Genomic DNA, 18,685 nt, shown 5'->3' with positions numbered 1-18,685 from the left:
TTTTTTATTATTATTATTATTATTATTTATTTTCTAAAAATCCTAGTATTTACTTATTCATGTAGGGAGAGTAGACAAATGTAGCCGTTGAAAGAAATAGCTGTTTATACTCATTTTACGGCGTCATTGTGAAAGAATGCCGCCACTGGAATCATATACAAAAGTATATCCTAGACGTCTTGGGATTTCGCTGAATGACAATGTGTATATTATTGTATTAATCAAATAGTTTTTCTATCGTATATGTTTGGTGTTCCCCCAGTATGCATGCCCCATGGAGCTGGGGACCACGAGTCTCCTGGCTAAACATAGTGGAGTATAGTGATTGAAGGTACTTCGAATCTATTGGGAGGAACGCCACTCCAAGGCTGATCGGACAGCAAGTAGCTCGGTCATAAGGAACTGGCTAATAGTAGTAATTCAACTTGAAACATGTGGGCTACATGCTCGTATCGACTGGGAAGGGCGGACAGCCACTCCAAGCGCCAAACTAGATTTAAAAAGGGAGATTTCTGAGTACTGGCATTCTTTCCGCATCTTCTCATATCAGGACATTTGACTGGTATCTTCCGCAATTGTTGACTTACCCCTCTGAAGCCTACCACGGAGGTTGATAAAGATACGATCATTATTCTATTTTACTATGGGTAGTCTGGACCCTGGGCGAGAGGCACTACAGCCTACGTTCGCTATGGATACTATTGCCGACTCGATTCAACATGCTAAAATCCCCCTTACTCACATCCAAACGGCACATGCGGCCTCCAAATTGCAAGAAGAGATGATTCTTGCGACAATGATGGACGTGGACCACCAGGTCTATCTGGAAACATACCATTTCACTACGACTCAGAAGATCCAGGCCACCCAGCTGTCTCATGCCCTGCAGAGACTGATAGACAAACACGCCATCTTGCGGTCATTGTTTTGTTGGGACGATAATGGCAACAGCACAAACTCAACCATGGTCCGTCTTGTGGTTCTCGATACGAAATACCTTCTCAAGATGGGCACCTTCATTGGGTATAACGCCCAGAATGCAAATGTGGTATTTTATATGATAGGATCGCCCTTTTCAGCCGGTGCAAAGTGGTCCGGGCAATTGCCATGGAAAATCTCTCTTTCGCAATCGTCCGATCAACAAGGGTCAGGATTGACTCTGAGCTTCCACCACGCAATACTAGACGGAACCTCGGCACGTCAGCTACTACTTGAGATTCAAAATGAGCTAGACTCTCCAGCGTCTGTTGTACCGCAATCCGACATCTTTGCAGCCAACAAAGCCCTGGCCAAACGGTGCAATGATGATACTCGCGCTCGAATCAAGGAGCAGTTTGCGGCAGTGCAAATCAAACCTAACCTTCAAAATATGGAGCCTGGCCAGCGATCGACTGAGAACTTCCGGCATGCCGAGCAAACCAGCCGCATCGAAACGAGGTTTCCTCCTCATACTGCCAGAGCTGCCGTTCCCGCCTGGATAGCAAGATTGGCCCTATCGATGGCATTGTGCTCGTGTCAGGACATCAGTGAGACAGTGTTCCTGGAGATCATGTCAGGTCGAAAGGCTCTTTCAGAGCAGCATCAAGAGGTCCTCGGTCCTCTATTGGCTCCCCAAATTCGGCATGCCCGGTTTTGCAGAGATACCCCCATATCGGATGTTGCCCAGTTACTAAAGTCAATCCACGATGTTGAACATGGGTTTTCGGTTGGACAGCTCAAATCACTTTTACCGGAGCTAGCCCATCATATCGATGTCAGCCTTGTTTGCCAGACAGACATGTCGTATCCTTCAAACGGAGTTGGCGATTGGCTATGGGGTTGGCGAGAGGCAAAAACTGACATTCCTTTAGCCGTCGAGCTATTGCCACCGAGAGAAGGATTCTTCCACGTCACCATACGTTATCATCGGAACAAATATACGGACGATTTTATAGCCAGGCTCCTGAGAACATTTGGTGGGTATTTGCAATGGCTGCAAGAAAACCACGCCTACCTATCGAATTATACCTTCGATAATAAGAGCTCGGACGGTGATCCACTTCTCAACATTGTCAAGAGAGACGCAGCCGACCCCATACCAAAGGAGCAACTCCACCGTTCGACTAGTCTCCAATGTGAATTCGAGCTTGGAGTCCATGAAATATTTGAGCTCCAAGCAAAGCGAACGCCACAAAAGATTGCCTTACAATATGAGCATTCCCAGTACATGACCTACGCCGACCTTAACCTACGATGCGATGAGATGGCAGGGGCCCTTGCGTACCAGATCGGCCGCTTATGCCCACGACCAGCTGGGTACGAGGAGGTGGTTGCAATCTGGTTCGAAAAGAGCATTGATATGATCATAGCCATCTTGTCGATTCTGAAAGCTGGTTTAGCTTATGTCGTCCTTGATGCTAATCACCCGGCTGAGCGAATTGCACATATTCTCGAGCTGTGCAAGGCAAGGATTGTTTTATGTGGCAACATGACTGGCACTGAGAAGCTGAGAGAAATTTCACACAGGAGAGGCGCATCCATGTTTACTTTAGGCAATCTTCTCAATGAACATAATCTTCAGCTAGGTCAACGTGCTCTCATTAACAGGAGAGAGAGTTTTTCGATATCCTCGCTTGCCTGCATTCACTTCACCTCAGGGACAACTGGAGTGCCGAAAGGGATCATGATTGAGCATCGCAATATCGTGGCATTTATACGTGCCGAGGTGCCTGGCTTTCTGGGAGGCTGGACTGCTTGTCAATTGCAGTTGACCAACCCCACATTTGACATTACAATAGCAGATATCTTCGGTACGCTAGGATGGGGAGGACGGCTTATACTTGGTTCAACAACGAACTTGCTATCCTCACTGCCCCAATGGTTGGAGGGGACCAACGTAACGCATCTTTTCACCACGCCTGCCGTGGCGAATGTATTGCAGGGACAGATTCCAGCCTATCTGAGTGTTCTTACTGTTGGTGGAGAAGTGTTCCACCCGTCCTTCTTACAGGACACACCCAAAGAATGTCGTATATTCAACGGATACGGTCCCAGCGAAACTACAGTCCTTGCAACCATCTATGGCACAGGCCAGACCGACAAATCTCTAGAGAAAGTCCCGATTGGGCTGCCCTATGGAGAAAGTCGAATCTATGTTGTAGTGCCTCAGACCTTTCAGCAAGTAGCTGTGGGGGAAGTCGGGGAGATCCTAATAGGAGGACCACAAGTCACACGAGGCTATCTGGGAGATCAAGAACTCTCAGCTTCGAAATTTCAATCAAGCCCCTTCACTGACTCTCGAAGAGTATATAGAACGGGAGACTTGGGTCGGCTTTTGCCCGACGGGACGCTCGACTACATTGGGCGCATTGACAATCAGATCAAACTCCGAGGCCAGAGGATAGAGGTAGGGGAGGTTGAATCAATACTTGCAATGCATAGTGGAGTGAGGGCCTGTGCAGTTGTTAAGGCCGACACATCTGACGGCGGCTGCTTGGTGGCCTTCGTCGAGATGCATGCAAGACCTGCAACAAATGAACACATTGTGGCTTTAGAAAAGACTGAGTGGAGCCAGATCACGGAGGAACTCAGGTCCAAGGTTGCTAAAGTGTTGCCAGAGTACATGGTGCCAGCCTTTATCTTTCAGGTGAATGAGCATCTGCCTCAGACCATGAATGGCAAGGTTGATCGACGCGAGCTGTCATGTCGCGCAAAGAATCTGATCAAGAACGAAGAGCAACCATCAAAGACCAGCCAATCTGAGCCCCAGAGCGAATTGGAGAAGGTTGTGTGTGCAATATTTGGTGATGTGCTGTCCTGTTTAGTGGGAGTCGACGACAACCTCCTGAATATGGGAGGTCATTCCATCACTGCCATCCGGGCCGCCACGAGAATCAATCACGATCTGAATTGTGGAATCACCTTCCGAGAAATCTTGCAATTTCCAACTCCTCGTTCCTTGTGTGCCAGGATTCGTCAATCAAGTGAACTATCCAAAGCAACAGAGGCAGGGAAGTCGAGGCTAGTCCAAGGGTCAGAACCCGTGGAGCTATCCTTTGCTCAATCACGTCTATGGTTCCTGGACCAGCTACACCAAAACTTGAGCTGGTATCTGATGATTTTTGCTTTCCGAGCTCGAGGCCCGCTTCGCCTAGATGCGTTGGAAGCGGCCTTCCTTGCCCTTGAACAGCGGCATGATACCCTTCGAACAACCTTCGAGCAAAGAGACGGAGTAACGGTTCAGGTGATCCATCCGTTTCAGCACAGGCAACTTCGAGTAACAGATATGGATGGAAGCAATAAGGAGCAAATGGTTCGCAAGGCACTCCTTAAGGAACAGACCACGCCTTTTAACCTTACACGAGAGCCTGGATGGAGACCGTCAGTCTTTCGGATGGATCCAGAAAACCATGTTATATCGATTGTTATACATCATATCATAGGAGATGGCTGGTCGATGGGTATCATGCTTCGGGAGCTAGCGGTGCTGTACGCTACGGCTACCAGGGGCAGTGATCCAATGACTCGATTGCCACCACTCCCGCTTCAATATCCTGCCTATACTGTCTGGCAACGGCAGGAGGAGCAACTTGCTAAGCACCGCCATCAGCTCAAGTACTGGTCTGAACAGTTACAAGGTAGCCAGCCGGCTGAGTTTCTCTGTGATAAGGCACGACCATCCACTCCATCAGGCAATGCTGAAGTGAGAACACTGAGCATTACGGGGGAGATATATGACCAGCTCCGAAGCTTTTGCCAGAGCTATCAAGTAACGCCATTTGTACCCCTACTGGCAGCATTCCGAGCCGCTCATTATCGTCTCTGTGGAACCGAGGACGCGACTGTTGGGACACCAATAACGAACCGGAGCAGAGCGGAGCACGAAGGCATAATCGGTTTGTTTGTCAATGTGCAATGCATAAGGATTCGTATCTCGGAAACAGATTCATTCGATACATTGACAAAGCATGTCAGGGATACCGTAACGGCGGCTTTCGCTAATGAGGAGGTCCCCTTCGAGGATATTGTCTCAGAGCTGCAACCCACAAGAGCCACAGATCGTAATCCATTGGTCCAGACAGTATTCGCTGTCCACCCGGAGGGCTTTGATCAGATCTCCCTTGAAGGGCTCCACACTGAAAGAATCAATGTCACATATGCTACCAGGTTCGATCTAGAGGTTCACTTCTATCAGCATGCCGATGGCCTCGCAGGTGAGATCATGTATGCCACTGATCTCTTTTACTCTGAGACAATCCAAGCAATATCATCAGTCTTTATGAGTATCCTTCAACATGGCGTACAAAGCCCTAATACAAAGATTGATGTGATACCACTCATGCAAGCACCGTCGACTTTTCAAGATGTGGACATAGTTCGAACTCCGTCCACTGACTACCCGAAAGAACTAAGTGTCGTCGAACTCTTTGGCCAGCAGGTCGCTGCCTCGCCCAGAGCAGTGGCGGTCAAGGACTCGTCCTGCCAACTAAACTATGCTGAGCTTGACCACCAATCTGATAGGATTTGTCACTGGCTTGTGGGGCAGGGATTGCCGGCTGAAACGATTGTTGCTGTGTTCTCCCAGCGGTCGTGCCAAACAATTACCACGTTTATGGGAATCTTGAAGGCCAACATGGCGTATTTGCCCTTGGATGAAAGAGTCCCCGATGCTCGGATTGAGGTTATAATGGCCTCCCTTCAAGGTCCTCGACTTATCTTGATTGGTCCCGGCGTTCGAACTCCAGTCATTGCGCTTAAAGATGTGAAAATAATGCCCATCTCCTGTATCATGGAGAAGAACGATATACCTCCTGTGAACCCTATCTCGCCCCCTTCGGCCAGTAGTCTAGCCTATGTTATCTTCACGTCTGGCTCGACTGGTCAACCGAAGGGCGTTATGATTGAGCATAGAGCCATGGTGTCACGTATGAAACATGGCAACACCGTGAACGAGGACGATTGTGGCAAGACGTGGGCTCATCTGATCAGCATTGCGTTTGATCCTTCGGTTTTGGAGATCTTTACTCCGCTCCTCAATGGCGGAACGATTATCTGTATAGATGCTATGACGGTCCTGGATTATACTGCTCTAGAGGAAGCGTTCCACGAAGCGCGCGTTCAATGCGCTGTGCTCACACCCGCTATGCTGAAGCAGGTGCTTTCCCAATCACCGGGTGTCGTTGCACAGCTCGATATGTTGATTGTGGGTGGTGACCGAGCAGACCCTAAAGACATGTCCATGGCACGGGCATTAGTTGCATCGAGCGTGATAAACGCATATGGGCCAACGGAAAACACCATCGTCAGTACAGCTTATCGCATATCGAAGGACAGTGAATGCTTCAATGGCGTACCAATTGGCCGAGCCATTAAGAACTCGGGGGCATACGTCATGGACCAAGAGCTACGCCCTGTTCCACCAGGAGTGATGGGTGAGCTTGTTGTAGTTGGTGATGGGCTTGCACGGGGCTATACAGATCCTAAACGGAATACTGGGTTGTTCATCAATGTCACGATCCACGGGCGCTCGATTAGGGCGTATCGCACCGGAGACCGTGTCCGGTATCGCCCAGTTGATGGTGAGCTGGAATATTTCGGCCGACTCAATGACCAGGTCAAGATTAGAGGACATCGGGTGGAGCTAGGCGAGATAGAGCAGGCTCTATTGGATCAAGGAAGATTGGCCGAAGCGGTGGTTGTCTTGCAGCGAAACGATGCTGAGCATGATCCTCGTCTGGTTGCTTTTGTGAGAGAGGAGCGAAACACCGAAGATAAGGAACACAATGACGAGCAGCAGCAAGAGGAAGGATGGAAGGAGATCTTCAGCACAGCCGTGTATGACGTTGGGATTCAGAGTCATCAAGTTGGCCGCGACTTTGCCGGTTGGACGTCGATGTACGACGGCACTAACATTGACAAAGGGGAGATGAATGAATGGCTGGATGACACCATTTCAACTCTGTTAGATGGCCGTACCCCTGGCAATGTCTTGGAGGTAGGGACAGGTTCTGGAATGATCTTGTTCAATATACCACAGGGCTTGAGGAGCTACGTGGGTCTAGAGCCTGCCCAGCCAATTGTTGACTTTGTCCAAAAGACCATCCATGATCATCGTGGCGACCTGAAAGACAAGGTTCAACTGCATACGGGGACAGCAGCAGATGTGGGCAAGATCGCAGGGTTTTGCACTGCGCAGCCAGATCTTGTAGTGGTCAACTCGGTGGCCCAGTACTTCCCAGGCGGAGATTATCTTGCTCGAACAATAGGCGATCTTCTGAAGGAGCACAAGGCGAAAACTCTGTTTTTTGGCGATATGCGCTCCTTCGCCTTGTATAGCCAATTCCAAGTGTCCAAGGCTTTACACATTCTTGAGGACAAGGCTGAGCCCAGCGCGATCCGCAAGATTATGGCTGAGACTGTAGAGAATGAGACAGAGCTACTTGTCGACCCAGGCTTCTTTACTGCTTTGCCTCAACGATTCCCTGGCCTTATCCGGCATGTTGAAATTCTACCGAAGAAGATGCGAGCCACCAATGAACTGAGCTGTTATCGCTATTCGGCTGTCATCCATACTGTCCATGGAGATAATCCCCTCTCTATTTATACCGTTGAGGGTCACAAATGGATTGACTTTGTCTCGGAAGGAATGGATCAAACTGTACTCATCGATATTCTTAGCAAGAGAGCCGACGATACCGATGTCGTAGCCGTGGCGAACATCCCTCACGAAAAGACAATAGTTGAAAGGGTCGTCCTAGAATCACTGGAGAATCAGACCCAGGCTTGGCAGGGGGTGGCATCTATTCGCGACGAGGCCCACAAGCGCAACTCACTCTCGGTCATGGACCTGATAAACATAGCTTCCATGACAGGATTTCGGGTAGAGGTAAGCTGGGCTCGACAATTTTCACAGGATGGCGGTTTCGATGCGATATTCCACCGCATCCAGTCCAAACAAAGTCAGGGACGGGCAGCATTTCAGTTCCCAACAGACCACGAAGGCCGCCACGCCGACACATTCACAAACAATCCAATGCTGCCTGGACTACGGAAGCCCATTGAACAGACCTTGAGAGAAGGGTTGCAGCAACGACTTCCTTCATACATGGTACCCTCTATCATCAAGGTCCTCGATCAGCTACCTATAAACCACAGTGGCAAGGTGGATAGAAAGCGACTGGCACAAATGACAGTTACTATTTCTCCATCGGTAGATGAGATAGAAAGAGAGTATGTGGCACCCAGAGACGACTTGGAACAGACTCTTTGCGAGGAATTCGCCAATATCCTTGGGACAGACGTTGGCGTTCTGGATAACTTCTTCAATCTCGGCGGACACTCTCTGATGGCGACGAGAGCGGTATCCAAAATTATTGGTCGACTCGGATCAGTTCTAAATGTCCGAGATTTATTTGATTATCCAACTCCCGCACAGCTCGCCAGGAGAATTTCGTCGCAGAGGGACGATGAAAGGAATAAACCCACGGTCGGAGCACTGCACGGACTCACAAACCTTGCCCCGATTGAAGTTGTGGGTTGGCGAGAAGCAGTCAGGGAAGCTGGACTACGCGATGGAGACATCGAGATGGTAATGCCATGCACCCCTTTCCAGGAGGGTGTCCTTACAAGCGATATTGTTCTTGAGGGCCGCTCAGCATATCAGGCGGTTGTGCAAGTGACAATAAATTCTGCCCTTGACCTGGAGGCATTGTCTGCTGCTTGGAGAATCACTGTTAAAAGGGAGGAGATGCTCCGCACAGCATTCCTACCTAGTATCGATGCGTCAAGACAGCAAGGTGTCTGTGGCCGTTCTTTCTTGCAGGCAATCTTTCGTGATAGCTCTGTTGAGGTTCAAAGAGTTGCCACAATTCAGGGCGGAAAGGGACGCAACGGGGACATTCAACCGCACATAGAGATGGGCCAGATACCACTGTCATTGGAATTGGATGGAGAGAGAGGCTCAAGTCGATGGAGTCTCAAGCTCAAAATCCATCACGCTTTGTACGACGGGCAATACCTCTCTTCAATTATCCAAGGCCTGGTCCGGATTTACAAAGAGGGTAGCACATTGTTCAAGAGTTCCCACAAGGATCGGGTCTCTTTCTCAACGTTTGTACGCACGCTACAGGACGGCGACCCTTATAAAGCTTCTGCCTTCTGGAGGGACTACCTCAAAGGGGGTATGAGTGCTACATGGCCTGTAGCCAATGGTCTCAAGGGTCCTATGGCAGTAGATCGAACCCCCGAGATCAAGATTGGTGAGTGGGCAGGCGACGCTCGCAAAATTGCGAAGAGATTCCAGATTACACCAGCTGCAATGGCAAGGGCAGCCTTGGCTTTAGCCATAGCAGAACATAGCAATTCGGATGATGTGATCCTGGGTGAGGTGTCAAGTGGTAGATATCACACCGGCTTTGTGGCTGGTCCTTGTATTGCTACGCACCCCGTCAGGATTAACATGGCAAAGCAGGACACGTTTCAAAGTTATGGTAGTACGCAGTCTCGAAGAATATCACTACATGCTCTGCTCAACCTTTGTCGAGACACATACTTGGATACTATGCACTATCAGCAAATTGGTCTCGAGTCTATTAGGCTATCAAGTGAAAATCCCGATCTACTACCGTTCCAAGTCCTATTCGTTTACCAGGAAGCGGGCCCAGAGACAAATGACTTCACCATATCCCAATCTGAACAAGGCCGTGTGGACTTCCCTTTGGTATTTGAAGTGTCTTGCCATTCCACAACTGGCCACCTTTCAATCAGATGTGTATTTGATCCCGTTATACTTCCGCCGGGAGATATCGACTGGGTAATGCAACATGTTATTGATGCGCTCAGTCTCATCGCCGATCAATCAATTGCACGAAAGGCCGTACACAAACAAATTGACGCCAGACTTATGATCAGTGCCAATGAAAGAGCGAAATTGCAGCAGCTAGCAAGTACACAGGATGTCATGGCCAACGACCCCAATCGAACTGTAATCGATATTATCAGTCAACAGACAGAGAAGGCCCCGGAGAAGATAGCCCTTCAGTTTGAGCAGGATCAGTTCCTCACATATCGACAGCTGTTGGATTCTGCGACGATTCTTGCTGGTAGTATCGAACGCATGCTTGAGAACAGGATGACTGACGTTGACAATCAGCCATTGATTCCAATCGCTTTTGACAAGTCTTTGGATATGGTGGTTGTAATTTTAGCTATTTTGAAGGCCGGAGCAGCTTTCATTCCGTTAGATATGAACTATCCAATCAAGCGGCTTCAGGAAATCTGTGATCTTACACAACCACCAATGTTGATATGGGATGGCATCAACGGCAGTGAGAAGATCAATAGCCTGACCAACGCAACAGGAGCTGTCGCCTACACAATAGGCGATCTCAGGCAGTCAGGCGGACCAGTATCCGGAGGGAGCCGGCCTACCTCTCCGAACAGTCTAGCTTATATCCTGTTCACCTCAGGATCTACGGGCGTGCCAAAGGGAGTCATGGTTGAGCATCGAAATCTAACAGCGTTTACAATGTCCGAGAAAGGAAGTGTCGACTGTTCATGGACTTCCAACCGGCTTGCATTCTTGGCCTATACATTCGATGCTTCTATGGGTGATCTGTTCGCGACATTATGTAAGGGTGGTCGCTTTTCCCTGGTGAGACGTAGCAATATGCTGTCGCAGCTCAATACCTGGCTTGATACTATGAACATTACGCACCTGGCATTGACCCCTACACTCGGTGGTCTATTGCCCGACGATCTTCGTGAGGATAGTAGGCAATTGCCACATCTCCGGAACCTAGTTTTTGGAGGTGAGCCATTTCGTGCCAGCTTCCTCCGTAGGACACCTGTGGAGCTCACCGTGTGGAACGGCTATGGTCCAAGTGAAACAACTATTGAAGCAACAGCATGTCAGCTACAAGGACCAAGTGCCGAGAGTGGGCGTGCCAGGGCATACCTTCCAATTGGATCTCCCACTGGGGGTTGCCGTATATACATCCTACGACCTGGGACGGAGGAGCCGGTACCGATCGGTGCCATTGGAGAAATCTGCATTGGAGGACCACAGGTTGCGCGCGGATACCTCGGCCAGCCAGACCTAACTGTATGTCGGTTTACGCCTGATCCATTTGCCCCATCGCGCGAGGGAAGAATGTTCCGAACAGGCGATCTGGGCAGATTCCACAGTGATGGTAACCTTGAGTATCTCGACCGGGAAGATGGTCAAGTGAAGCTTCGGGGTCTGCGAATTGATATTAATGAAGTGGAGTCAGTTGTCCAAACTCATCCTGCGGTGACAGCGTGTGTGGTAGCCAAGGCAGTAAACAATGACTCTGAGGCTCTAATAGCCTTTGTCGAACTAAGCCACTCGCCCTCGATTAATGGGGACGAACTTATGAGTTCGATCAAGGACCACATTTCGTGCAGCCTCCCGGATTACATGGTACCTGCGCATCTCCTACTTCCGAAGGAGCCGTTGCCTCGAACAGCACATGGTAAAACGAACAAGCTAGCAATCCAGAAAATGGCCAATGCAGCCTATGAGCAGTGCATGGCAGATGTATCGGCTGGAAGGCAGGTTCTTGTTCCAGCCATACCGGAGACTCTTGAGGCCACCATCGCATCGGTCTGGGCGAGGGTATTGGGAATAAAGGAAGATCGGGTCGACATAACTATGCCCTTCTCCAAGCTGGGTGGCGACTCTATTCGTTCAATCACCTTGTTGGCCCTACTTCGCCGAGCGGGACTGCGTGTAGACATGGCGGATGTCGCTCCATCCTCAACTATCCAGGTCCAAGCAGCTAGGATCCGTGATAGAGCACGGAATGGCCGTACTACAGGCAATCTGCACGTCTATGACCGGGGAGGCACGGCAACTATTGTTCTTATCCATCCATTCTTGGCGCAGTCGACCATCTTCGAGCCGCTTGTACCTCTACTGGATCGCCGCCTCAATGTTATTCTCGTCGACGATCCGTTCTTTGGTACAGATTCTTGTCCTGCGACATTGGCGGAATGGGCCGGTTCATATCTGATCAATCTCAAGCCTCATTTGATCCGTGGTCGGCCCGTCATCTTTGGTGGATATTCCGTCGGAGGGCTGATCGCGTTCGAAATGGCACAGCTATGGGGGACACGTTACGGAAGTCACACCGCATCTGTTGTCTTACTGGATCCGGGAACCTATGAACCTATCAATCGCACGTCGGCTGGCAACTCAGACGAAGAAATCATCCGAAACTCCCTCGGAATGTCGGACGTTGAGCCTGAAGATCTTGCTCCGTTCCGAGAACACTTTGACCGTCACATCCGAGTCCTTCAGCACTCCGCCAGGCCTGCTTTATACCCGGGAAGATGTCTTTACCTCGGCCTCCCTGAGCGTTTCCAGGATGGCACAGCTGCGTGGTGGAAGAACCAATGTCCCAACATTGTCATGAAGAAGGTTGATTGCGACAACCACTACAAAATGTTGAAGGGACGTGACAGGATTCAGGCTATCATTCAGTACATCAATGAGCACAGTACGAGCCTTCTATTCGGTGTAGCGGATAGTGACTCCAGTCCTAATCAAAAGAAACGCTCACGTCCATCTGCTCCATTTGTGAGCACCAAAAAGACAAAACGCCGATGACCCTGAGCCGCTACCATGATCGTGGTCCAGTTGAAGGTTCGGATATGGAGAGAGGCTGGGAGTTAGCGGGGAACATAGAATGACCTGACTTTCGAAGATTTTATCTCATGTTATTTCTAGTAATTTATCAAGTGGTCCATAATCAGCTATTTTAATACTTGTCAATCTCATCACAATGACTTATGAACATCACACTCACAGTAATAATACTATCATGGAACACATAGTGCGCTGGAGAGATATCTTGCAGAGTCAAATATTTTGTTTCCATCATAATACTTGGCCTTCCTAGTACAAGCAGCCGATACGACACATCATAGGACCTGAATTATACAGTCGGGACTAGCAGTCCTGATAGTCCTTCAAAGGGAGTTTCGGACGATGAATTGGGGTCGAAAACCGCCCTTGACAGTCTCATCTAACAGGTAGCATAGGCAACCTTCACACCCCATCCATTTGGAGCCTCGACCTTCCCAACAACACCTAGGACATTCGTACATTTATCGATAATTGCTTGTGCACCAGAGGCAAGCGTGGCAAATGATTTGAGAGCTTGTTTCTCATTGGTCTAGGTATCTTGTCCGAGCTCGTCAAGTACGACATCTAGTGATTGACTTACCCAGTTACACATGTAGATGGCGGAATTATAGGAGCAGCTCACCCGGCCACACTTATTCGGGTCTTCCACCGGTGTGCCACCCACGCCGTTCAGATAATCGATACCACCCTTGATTGCTTTATAATCGGCGGGCAAGCCACCACCGCAAGTGACCTTGCCATCGAAGTCGCGCGATTCGAGAGCCTAGATAGCTACTCTGTTCGGTTACGGCGAAACGGTTATGGGTTAAAAAGGCACTGTACCTCTGTAGAGACAGCACCGAGAGCGATCAAGATAGTGGTCCACTTCATGTTGGTGATACCGATGTTTGGTACAGAACAATAAAAAATTAGGTATATGATGACCTAGCGCTTGGAGATTGAGATATGATGTTGTTTTAGTTCGGGTAGTGGGCAGCGAGAGGCCATCTTTATATGTGGGGCTCGAGTATGGAGTCCAAGTATGACTGGCACCAGAATTGTTTGAGAGATAGTTCTAAGCTATGAGGTATCAGATCTTGTGAAATTTAGAACAAATGCTGCCCCAGGCTGTGCTATCCTGCCGCGTGGCCAAGCAGATCTACATCGTCTCGCCGGCCTGGGTGGTGGTCTTATTTCCCCCATTCCGGGGTTGCCCTCGCCCATCATCTCCGCCTGTGAATACCCCTTCGCCGGTCTCCGGATCTCGCGCCTGCTGCAGGAAGTAGACAATGTCTCGGTGTTTGGTAGTTTCCATATTCACTGCAAGATCGGTTAATTGTTTGTGAGAAAAGTCTATCTGCCTCTTCCAGCATGAAACCAATCTGGAATAGCGGAAAGCACACGGGGCTCTATATCACGTAGGGCGTGGTCAGAGAATGCCTGGGACATGACACGCTTTTTTCCGTGCATGTACAACCATTATTAAAGTCTATTGGTATTCTCGATACCTCGTACTCTCGCTGATACTTCCTGTAACAACTGACAGGAAGCCCGAGCCCCTCATGGGTGGCACTCATAAAGAGATGCAGATCTAGTCTCTCCCACTTGGTCCGACAGCGATATGATTATGCCGAAGGAACAATTCCACACCCCATGGACCCTGGTAGGGAGCGGGCCATACACTTACTACAACCTAGCAGGGGTTGCGACCTATTTTCGCACCACCGATGGTGGCTTTGCTTATTTTGACCCGGAGAAGCCCGAGACATTTAATGCGGCTTTGAGCAATCTCCAGGACTTTATCGAGCACGAAGGCCCATTTGATGCTGTGGTTATCGTTCCTACAGGATTATACCAAGGCAAAGATTCTTACTCGTTCTTATCTTGTATGCTGTACGTGCAGCCTTCTTCGTTCAGTTCTCGTAGCTCCTCTCCGTCTACCTATGGATTAGTCCCTGGAACAGGATAGCCTGGCTCCAATAGCGGTCATTGGTCTATCACTCCAACTCCTTGGAGGTGTTACGGACCTTGACTACTATTGGGAGTTGATGGTGAAAGTCGATGTGTCTGTCAAGACTTCCCCCGGGATAGGATCAATAGTAAGGGTGAGAGTTCACCTAGACCCTGTAGTTGAATCCCACAAATTTCAATATTAACGTAGACGCTCCGAATGATGGCCCTATACTCTACAGATGCCAGTAAGGAAAGGCCCCTTATCCACAGCAACGGCTGCTCCTAGAAACGACCTATCGAGCTCTTGAAAACGGTATATATCATGGAGATTCTTGTATCCAAAGGAATCCAGATGGCTTCCCTCTCTGCGCTACAACGGGGCTTCCTTGCAACTAAGACTCTTCTCAAGACACTGCCTCGATTTCTGATCTACCGCAGTATCCATGTGATCGTTCATGAATCAAAAAGAAGTAGCAAAGGAAAAAGATTTACAAGACTACAGAAGATATAGAGTGATATTGAGACAAAGATACCGATATATTTTGGCTAGCGGCAAAGAAAGAAGATAGTATCGGCGAGGATAATAATTGATACAAGTTCCAATACTGCCGGTCCACTGGCGATGAGGATTGTACACAATCAACTGTATCAGAACATGGCGAATGACCAAGACTTCATCAGGATTGGAAGATGAGAATACTTGACAGTCGCCAGTCGCTTTTCTTATTTGCTGGAAGATGGGGATATCTCCAGAGGTGCCGGTGGCTTGCCTGTTTTGACGGACGAGGAAGATGTTTCAACAGGGCTCACCAGTTGCTTCTTTCGTTTACCGGAAGACGAGGATACTTTGACAGTCGGCCGTCGCTTGCCTTATTTACCGTTGCTTCATAGGATAGAAAGATCTGTTCTTCTTTGGCCAAGGTTAGTACAGTATATCTGTTTGGAAAAGAGCACGAGCTGTATACCAAGAGTGTATGGTGTTTTCTTTCTTGTCGAAGTTGTCATTAAGATCAAGTTCTGAACTTAGGGCCCGATACACCGTATGAACAATCGTAGAATAATTGATAATACAAAGGAGAACAGATGCGTATCTTCCGGTGAACAAGATAAGTAACCGGCAACTGTCGAAGCATCCCCAACTCGACAGTATCACATTGATCAACAATAACAGTGGCCGCTTAAGATGGATGAGAATTCCATTGCTAAGAGCAAGAGAAGTGGTAGCCACCAAGCTTTGCAGAAAGAAGGATCCTAGCTCGGCTTTCGACTCAATTTATACCTTACCAGATAATTCAATATAATCAGTCCCAGCAACAGCCTAGAATGAATGAACAAGTCACTCTTGCATACCCTTCACCTATCCAGACCCTTCACAAAGATCCCGAATAGCTTCCCTCAACTCAGTCTTTCCCCTCCAGACTCGATGATGGCTATTGTATGTTACTGCCACCGAAAGAACTCAGGGACGCTGGTGTCCAGCCCCAGCTCATCCAGCCAGTTCAAGAAATCCTCACTGGTTTCAAGAGTGTCCACGTTTGGTATTGCCTCACTTTGTCCATGGGTATTTATGGACCCTATAATCGAATGGGAACTATCCCGAACTTGATCACCGCTGTTCGGCCCAGGACGATTGCCTGTATCAGGCTGTGGTCCATCTACCGTCTGCCCGCCTGACGGGTAATCCAAAGTATCATCTAAGAGTTTGATTATGGCCTTGGTGACCTCCACACACGCCTGATGTGTGTAACTAGTCGGTGGGTTGGCACTTTCGAACCAGGATGCAAGCAGGTTTAGATCACGGATAATCCTGGACCGGGGCATGGAACATGGCAGTGGCACCATGGACACCGTACAGCGATGGAGCTCGGTTGCAACGACACCTGCTGCCGGGAGAGCGTAAAAAAGGAACTAGTTGGTTGCGACAGGTTAGATAATTGGATACAGACGGGTTATAATGACTTACAATCCACGTGTACTGCTCTCGGATGTTGTCTTCTTGCTCGCGTTGCTTCGCGAAGTCCGTGACTGCCGAGACAATCTGCATGGCCGAGTCCAGCAGATCGGTCATGGCATCGGGACTCTCGCTGCAACGGATGCGCTCGACCTGGAACACCGTATAGAGGTATTCCAGATGGATGACCAGGCTAATTATGGACAAGTGCGGACCCAGAACTTCCCAGGAGCGCTTGCTGTAGTGAAGTTCCTTGGGCACTCTATCCCACAATCGCTTACACTCTTGATAGGTCATCCTACAGGCATGTTAGCTTCACCATAACGAACGAGAAATCTACGCTATTTGTCCTACTGGAGTTCACTTTCTCTGGAACCTACGAAGCCCCGCCCCAAGGACAGCTCCATCACCTGCTCTCGCAACCTCGCAATCATATATCGCAACCGGATGACTGTGGCAGGGCGAAGACCACCGCTGAAACCACCCCATCCATCCGATGTAAGCTGCCTGACAGCTTTGTCGAGGGAAAGGTGATCCAGGATGAGACTATGGTCATCGAGATCTAAGGGTAGTTCCACGTCGCAATAATGGTAGGAAAGCCGAGGTGGCCTTCCCAGGAAAGTAGCGAGGTTCTTGTCGGTGCGATATGACGCTGTGAAAACCCTCTTGCGGGTCTGTGAGAGAAAGAAGGGGACGGAGGAGTCAGGAGGATGTGGACGGTGTAGGCCCATTGCATGGATGCAGGAGACCAAGTCCCCAAATTGTGCGTAAATATGATGGTCTATTGTCTGTTAGCCTCGTGCATTGCGCACCAATCGTGTGGAGTGGATTGGTATTACTCGTCTCTCCGTCTATATTTGATCCTAATACGAAATACGTGTACTGCAGCCAAACCACCAAGTCATTCACGTTGTCGTACTGCCTGCAGATTTCAATGCATGCATGACTTGCAGCTGCCATCTCCATGGCAAAGGCATCTGGGCTGATTTCATCCTTGCCGTTCAGAGAGAACAATGGGGAGGGACATGATATGCTGGCCCCGAGCCCCGCCAGAGCGAATATGAGGCCCACAAACTCCCATCGCAGATTCACACCAGTGAACAAACGGTAAAACCGGTGCGTTGTCATATTCGCTTCCACCTTGATCACATTGGTGGCTGTGTTCTGAGTGATCTGGGATCCCAAGCCCTCATGCGGCCATCCCTCCCTGTCCCAGTGGTTTCGCAACAACCGTAAGGGCGTAAGCACAAGAGGCGCTGGGATGACGGTGAATGGGCTGCGATGGTATTTGTCGGTTATTAAATCTTCATAGAGCCTGAGGGGACGCAGAAGCTGCACCAGTCGGGGAAACACGTGAGTGAAGTCCGCACTCCAAGCCTTGCGCAAAGTGGATGCATGGGCAGTTTTCGGTGTTGAGAGGCTCATATCCCGTTGATCGCGGTGAAACGCTGACATAAAACTGGTGGACCCCAAATACGTTAGTTGGGAGGTAGACGTCAAGCCTATTTGAGGCCCAGTTGGTACGATGCTGTCATCTGGGCTGGTAGAGGTTTCCAAGGCCTCATCATCCGCACGCGATGGGTTTACAGGAGACACACTGCGAGGTGCCTGTGCTTTCTTCCGTGGTCGAGTTAAAGGGGCCGGATGATAGTAGCACTAGTGCTGTCAGTCTGTATCTTACCCTGAGTTCATATCCAGATTCAGACAGCAATTGAAGTTATAAGTTTATTCTTACCTTAGAACTTAAGCCCCTAACATCACATCGTCTACACGTTGGTTGTTGATGGTCACACCGGATCTTGGAGATGCGACACGGTTCGCAGGAGATTGGTTTACCATTCTTCCGGACCATGCCCCTAGCAGTGTTCTTCATGGTGAATAGCCTCTGTGATTGAGCACTATCAGCGGTCGTCATGGTCAAGAGGTGGAAGAGAAGTCGGAGTTCCTGCCGGTTACTAATCGCAAATTTACTCCGCTCGGGATGAACCCTATATGAGTTAGGGTTGTATTCCGAGCCCTGTCGGAATGATATGAATACATCAATGAATATCTGATGCCGGTGGTCTCGAAGGGTCTATATCTGCATTGTTGTGGGGTTTCTATTTCTCACCCTCGCTATGGCCTATACCACGATCCTGCAGAGGTTGGTCTGCTCC

At 49.3% G+C, this 18,685-nt stretch overlaps 3 protein-coding genes across 3 annotated transcripts; 2 read left to right on the top strand and 1 right to left on the bottom strand.

The window, feature by feature from the left end:
* Positions 1–643: 643 nt before the first annotated feature.
* On the top strand, positions 644–12,607 carry BDV37DRAFT_283591 (uncharacterized protein; the record flags this gene model as incomplete). Its single annotated transcript, XM_032087325.1, has 2 exons — positions 644–2,564; positions 2,637–12,607. 2 exons carry the CDS (start codon positions 644–646, stop codon positions 12,605–12,607), a joined length of 11,892 nt encoding a protein of 3,963 aa, XP_031940849.1.
* A 1,645-nt stretch (positions 12,608–14,252) lies between these two features.
* On the top strand, positions 14,253–14,594 carry BDV37DRAFT_283589 (uncharacterized protein; the record flags this gene model as incomplete). Its single annotated transcript, XM_032087324.1, has 1 exon — positions 14,253–14,594. The coding sequence occupies one exon, from the start codon at positions 14,253–14,255 to the stop codon at positions 14,592–14,594; it is 342 nt and encodes a 113-aa protein (XP_031940848.1).
* Positions 14,595–15,771: 1,177 nt separating this feature from the next.
* BDV37DRAFT_131798 (uncharacterized protein) lies at positions 15,772–18,683 on the bottom strand. Its single transcript, XM_032078722.1, has 5 exons — positions 18,265–18,683; positions 17,369–18,185; positions 16,884–17,310; positions 16,542–16,827; positions 15,772–16,486 (listed from the first exon to the last, which is right to left on the bottom strand). Exons 1-5 carry the CDS (start codon positions 18,442–18,444, stop codon positions 16,019–16,021), a joined length of 2,178 nt encoding a protein of 725 aa, XP_031940847.1. The 5' UTR covers positions 18,445–18,683; the 3' UTR covers positions 15,772–16,018.
* Between the last annotated feature and the right edge of the window lie 2 nt (positions 18,684–18,685).

The sequence above is a fragment of the Aspergillus pseudonomiae genome (assembly GCF_009193645.1).
Source record: "Aspergillus pseudonomiae strain CBS 119388 unplaced genomic scaffold BDV37scaffold_38, whole genome shotgun sequence".
Lineage (NCBI taxonomy): Eukaryota > Fungi > Ascomycota > Eurotiomycetes > Eurotiales > Aspergillaceae > Aspergillus > Aspergillus pseudonomiae.
This window is presented reverse-complemented; position numbering and strand designations above follow the sequence as displayed.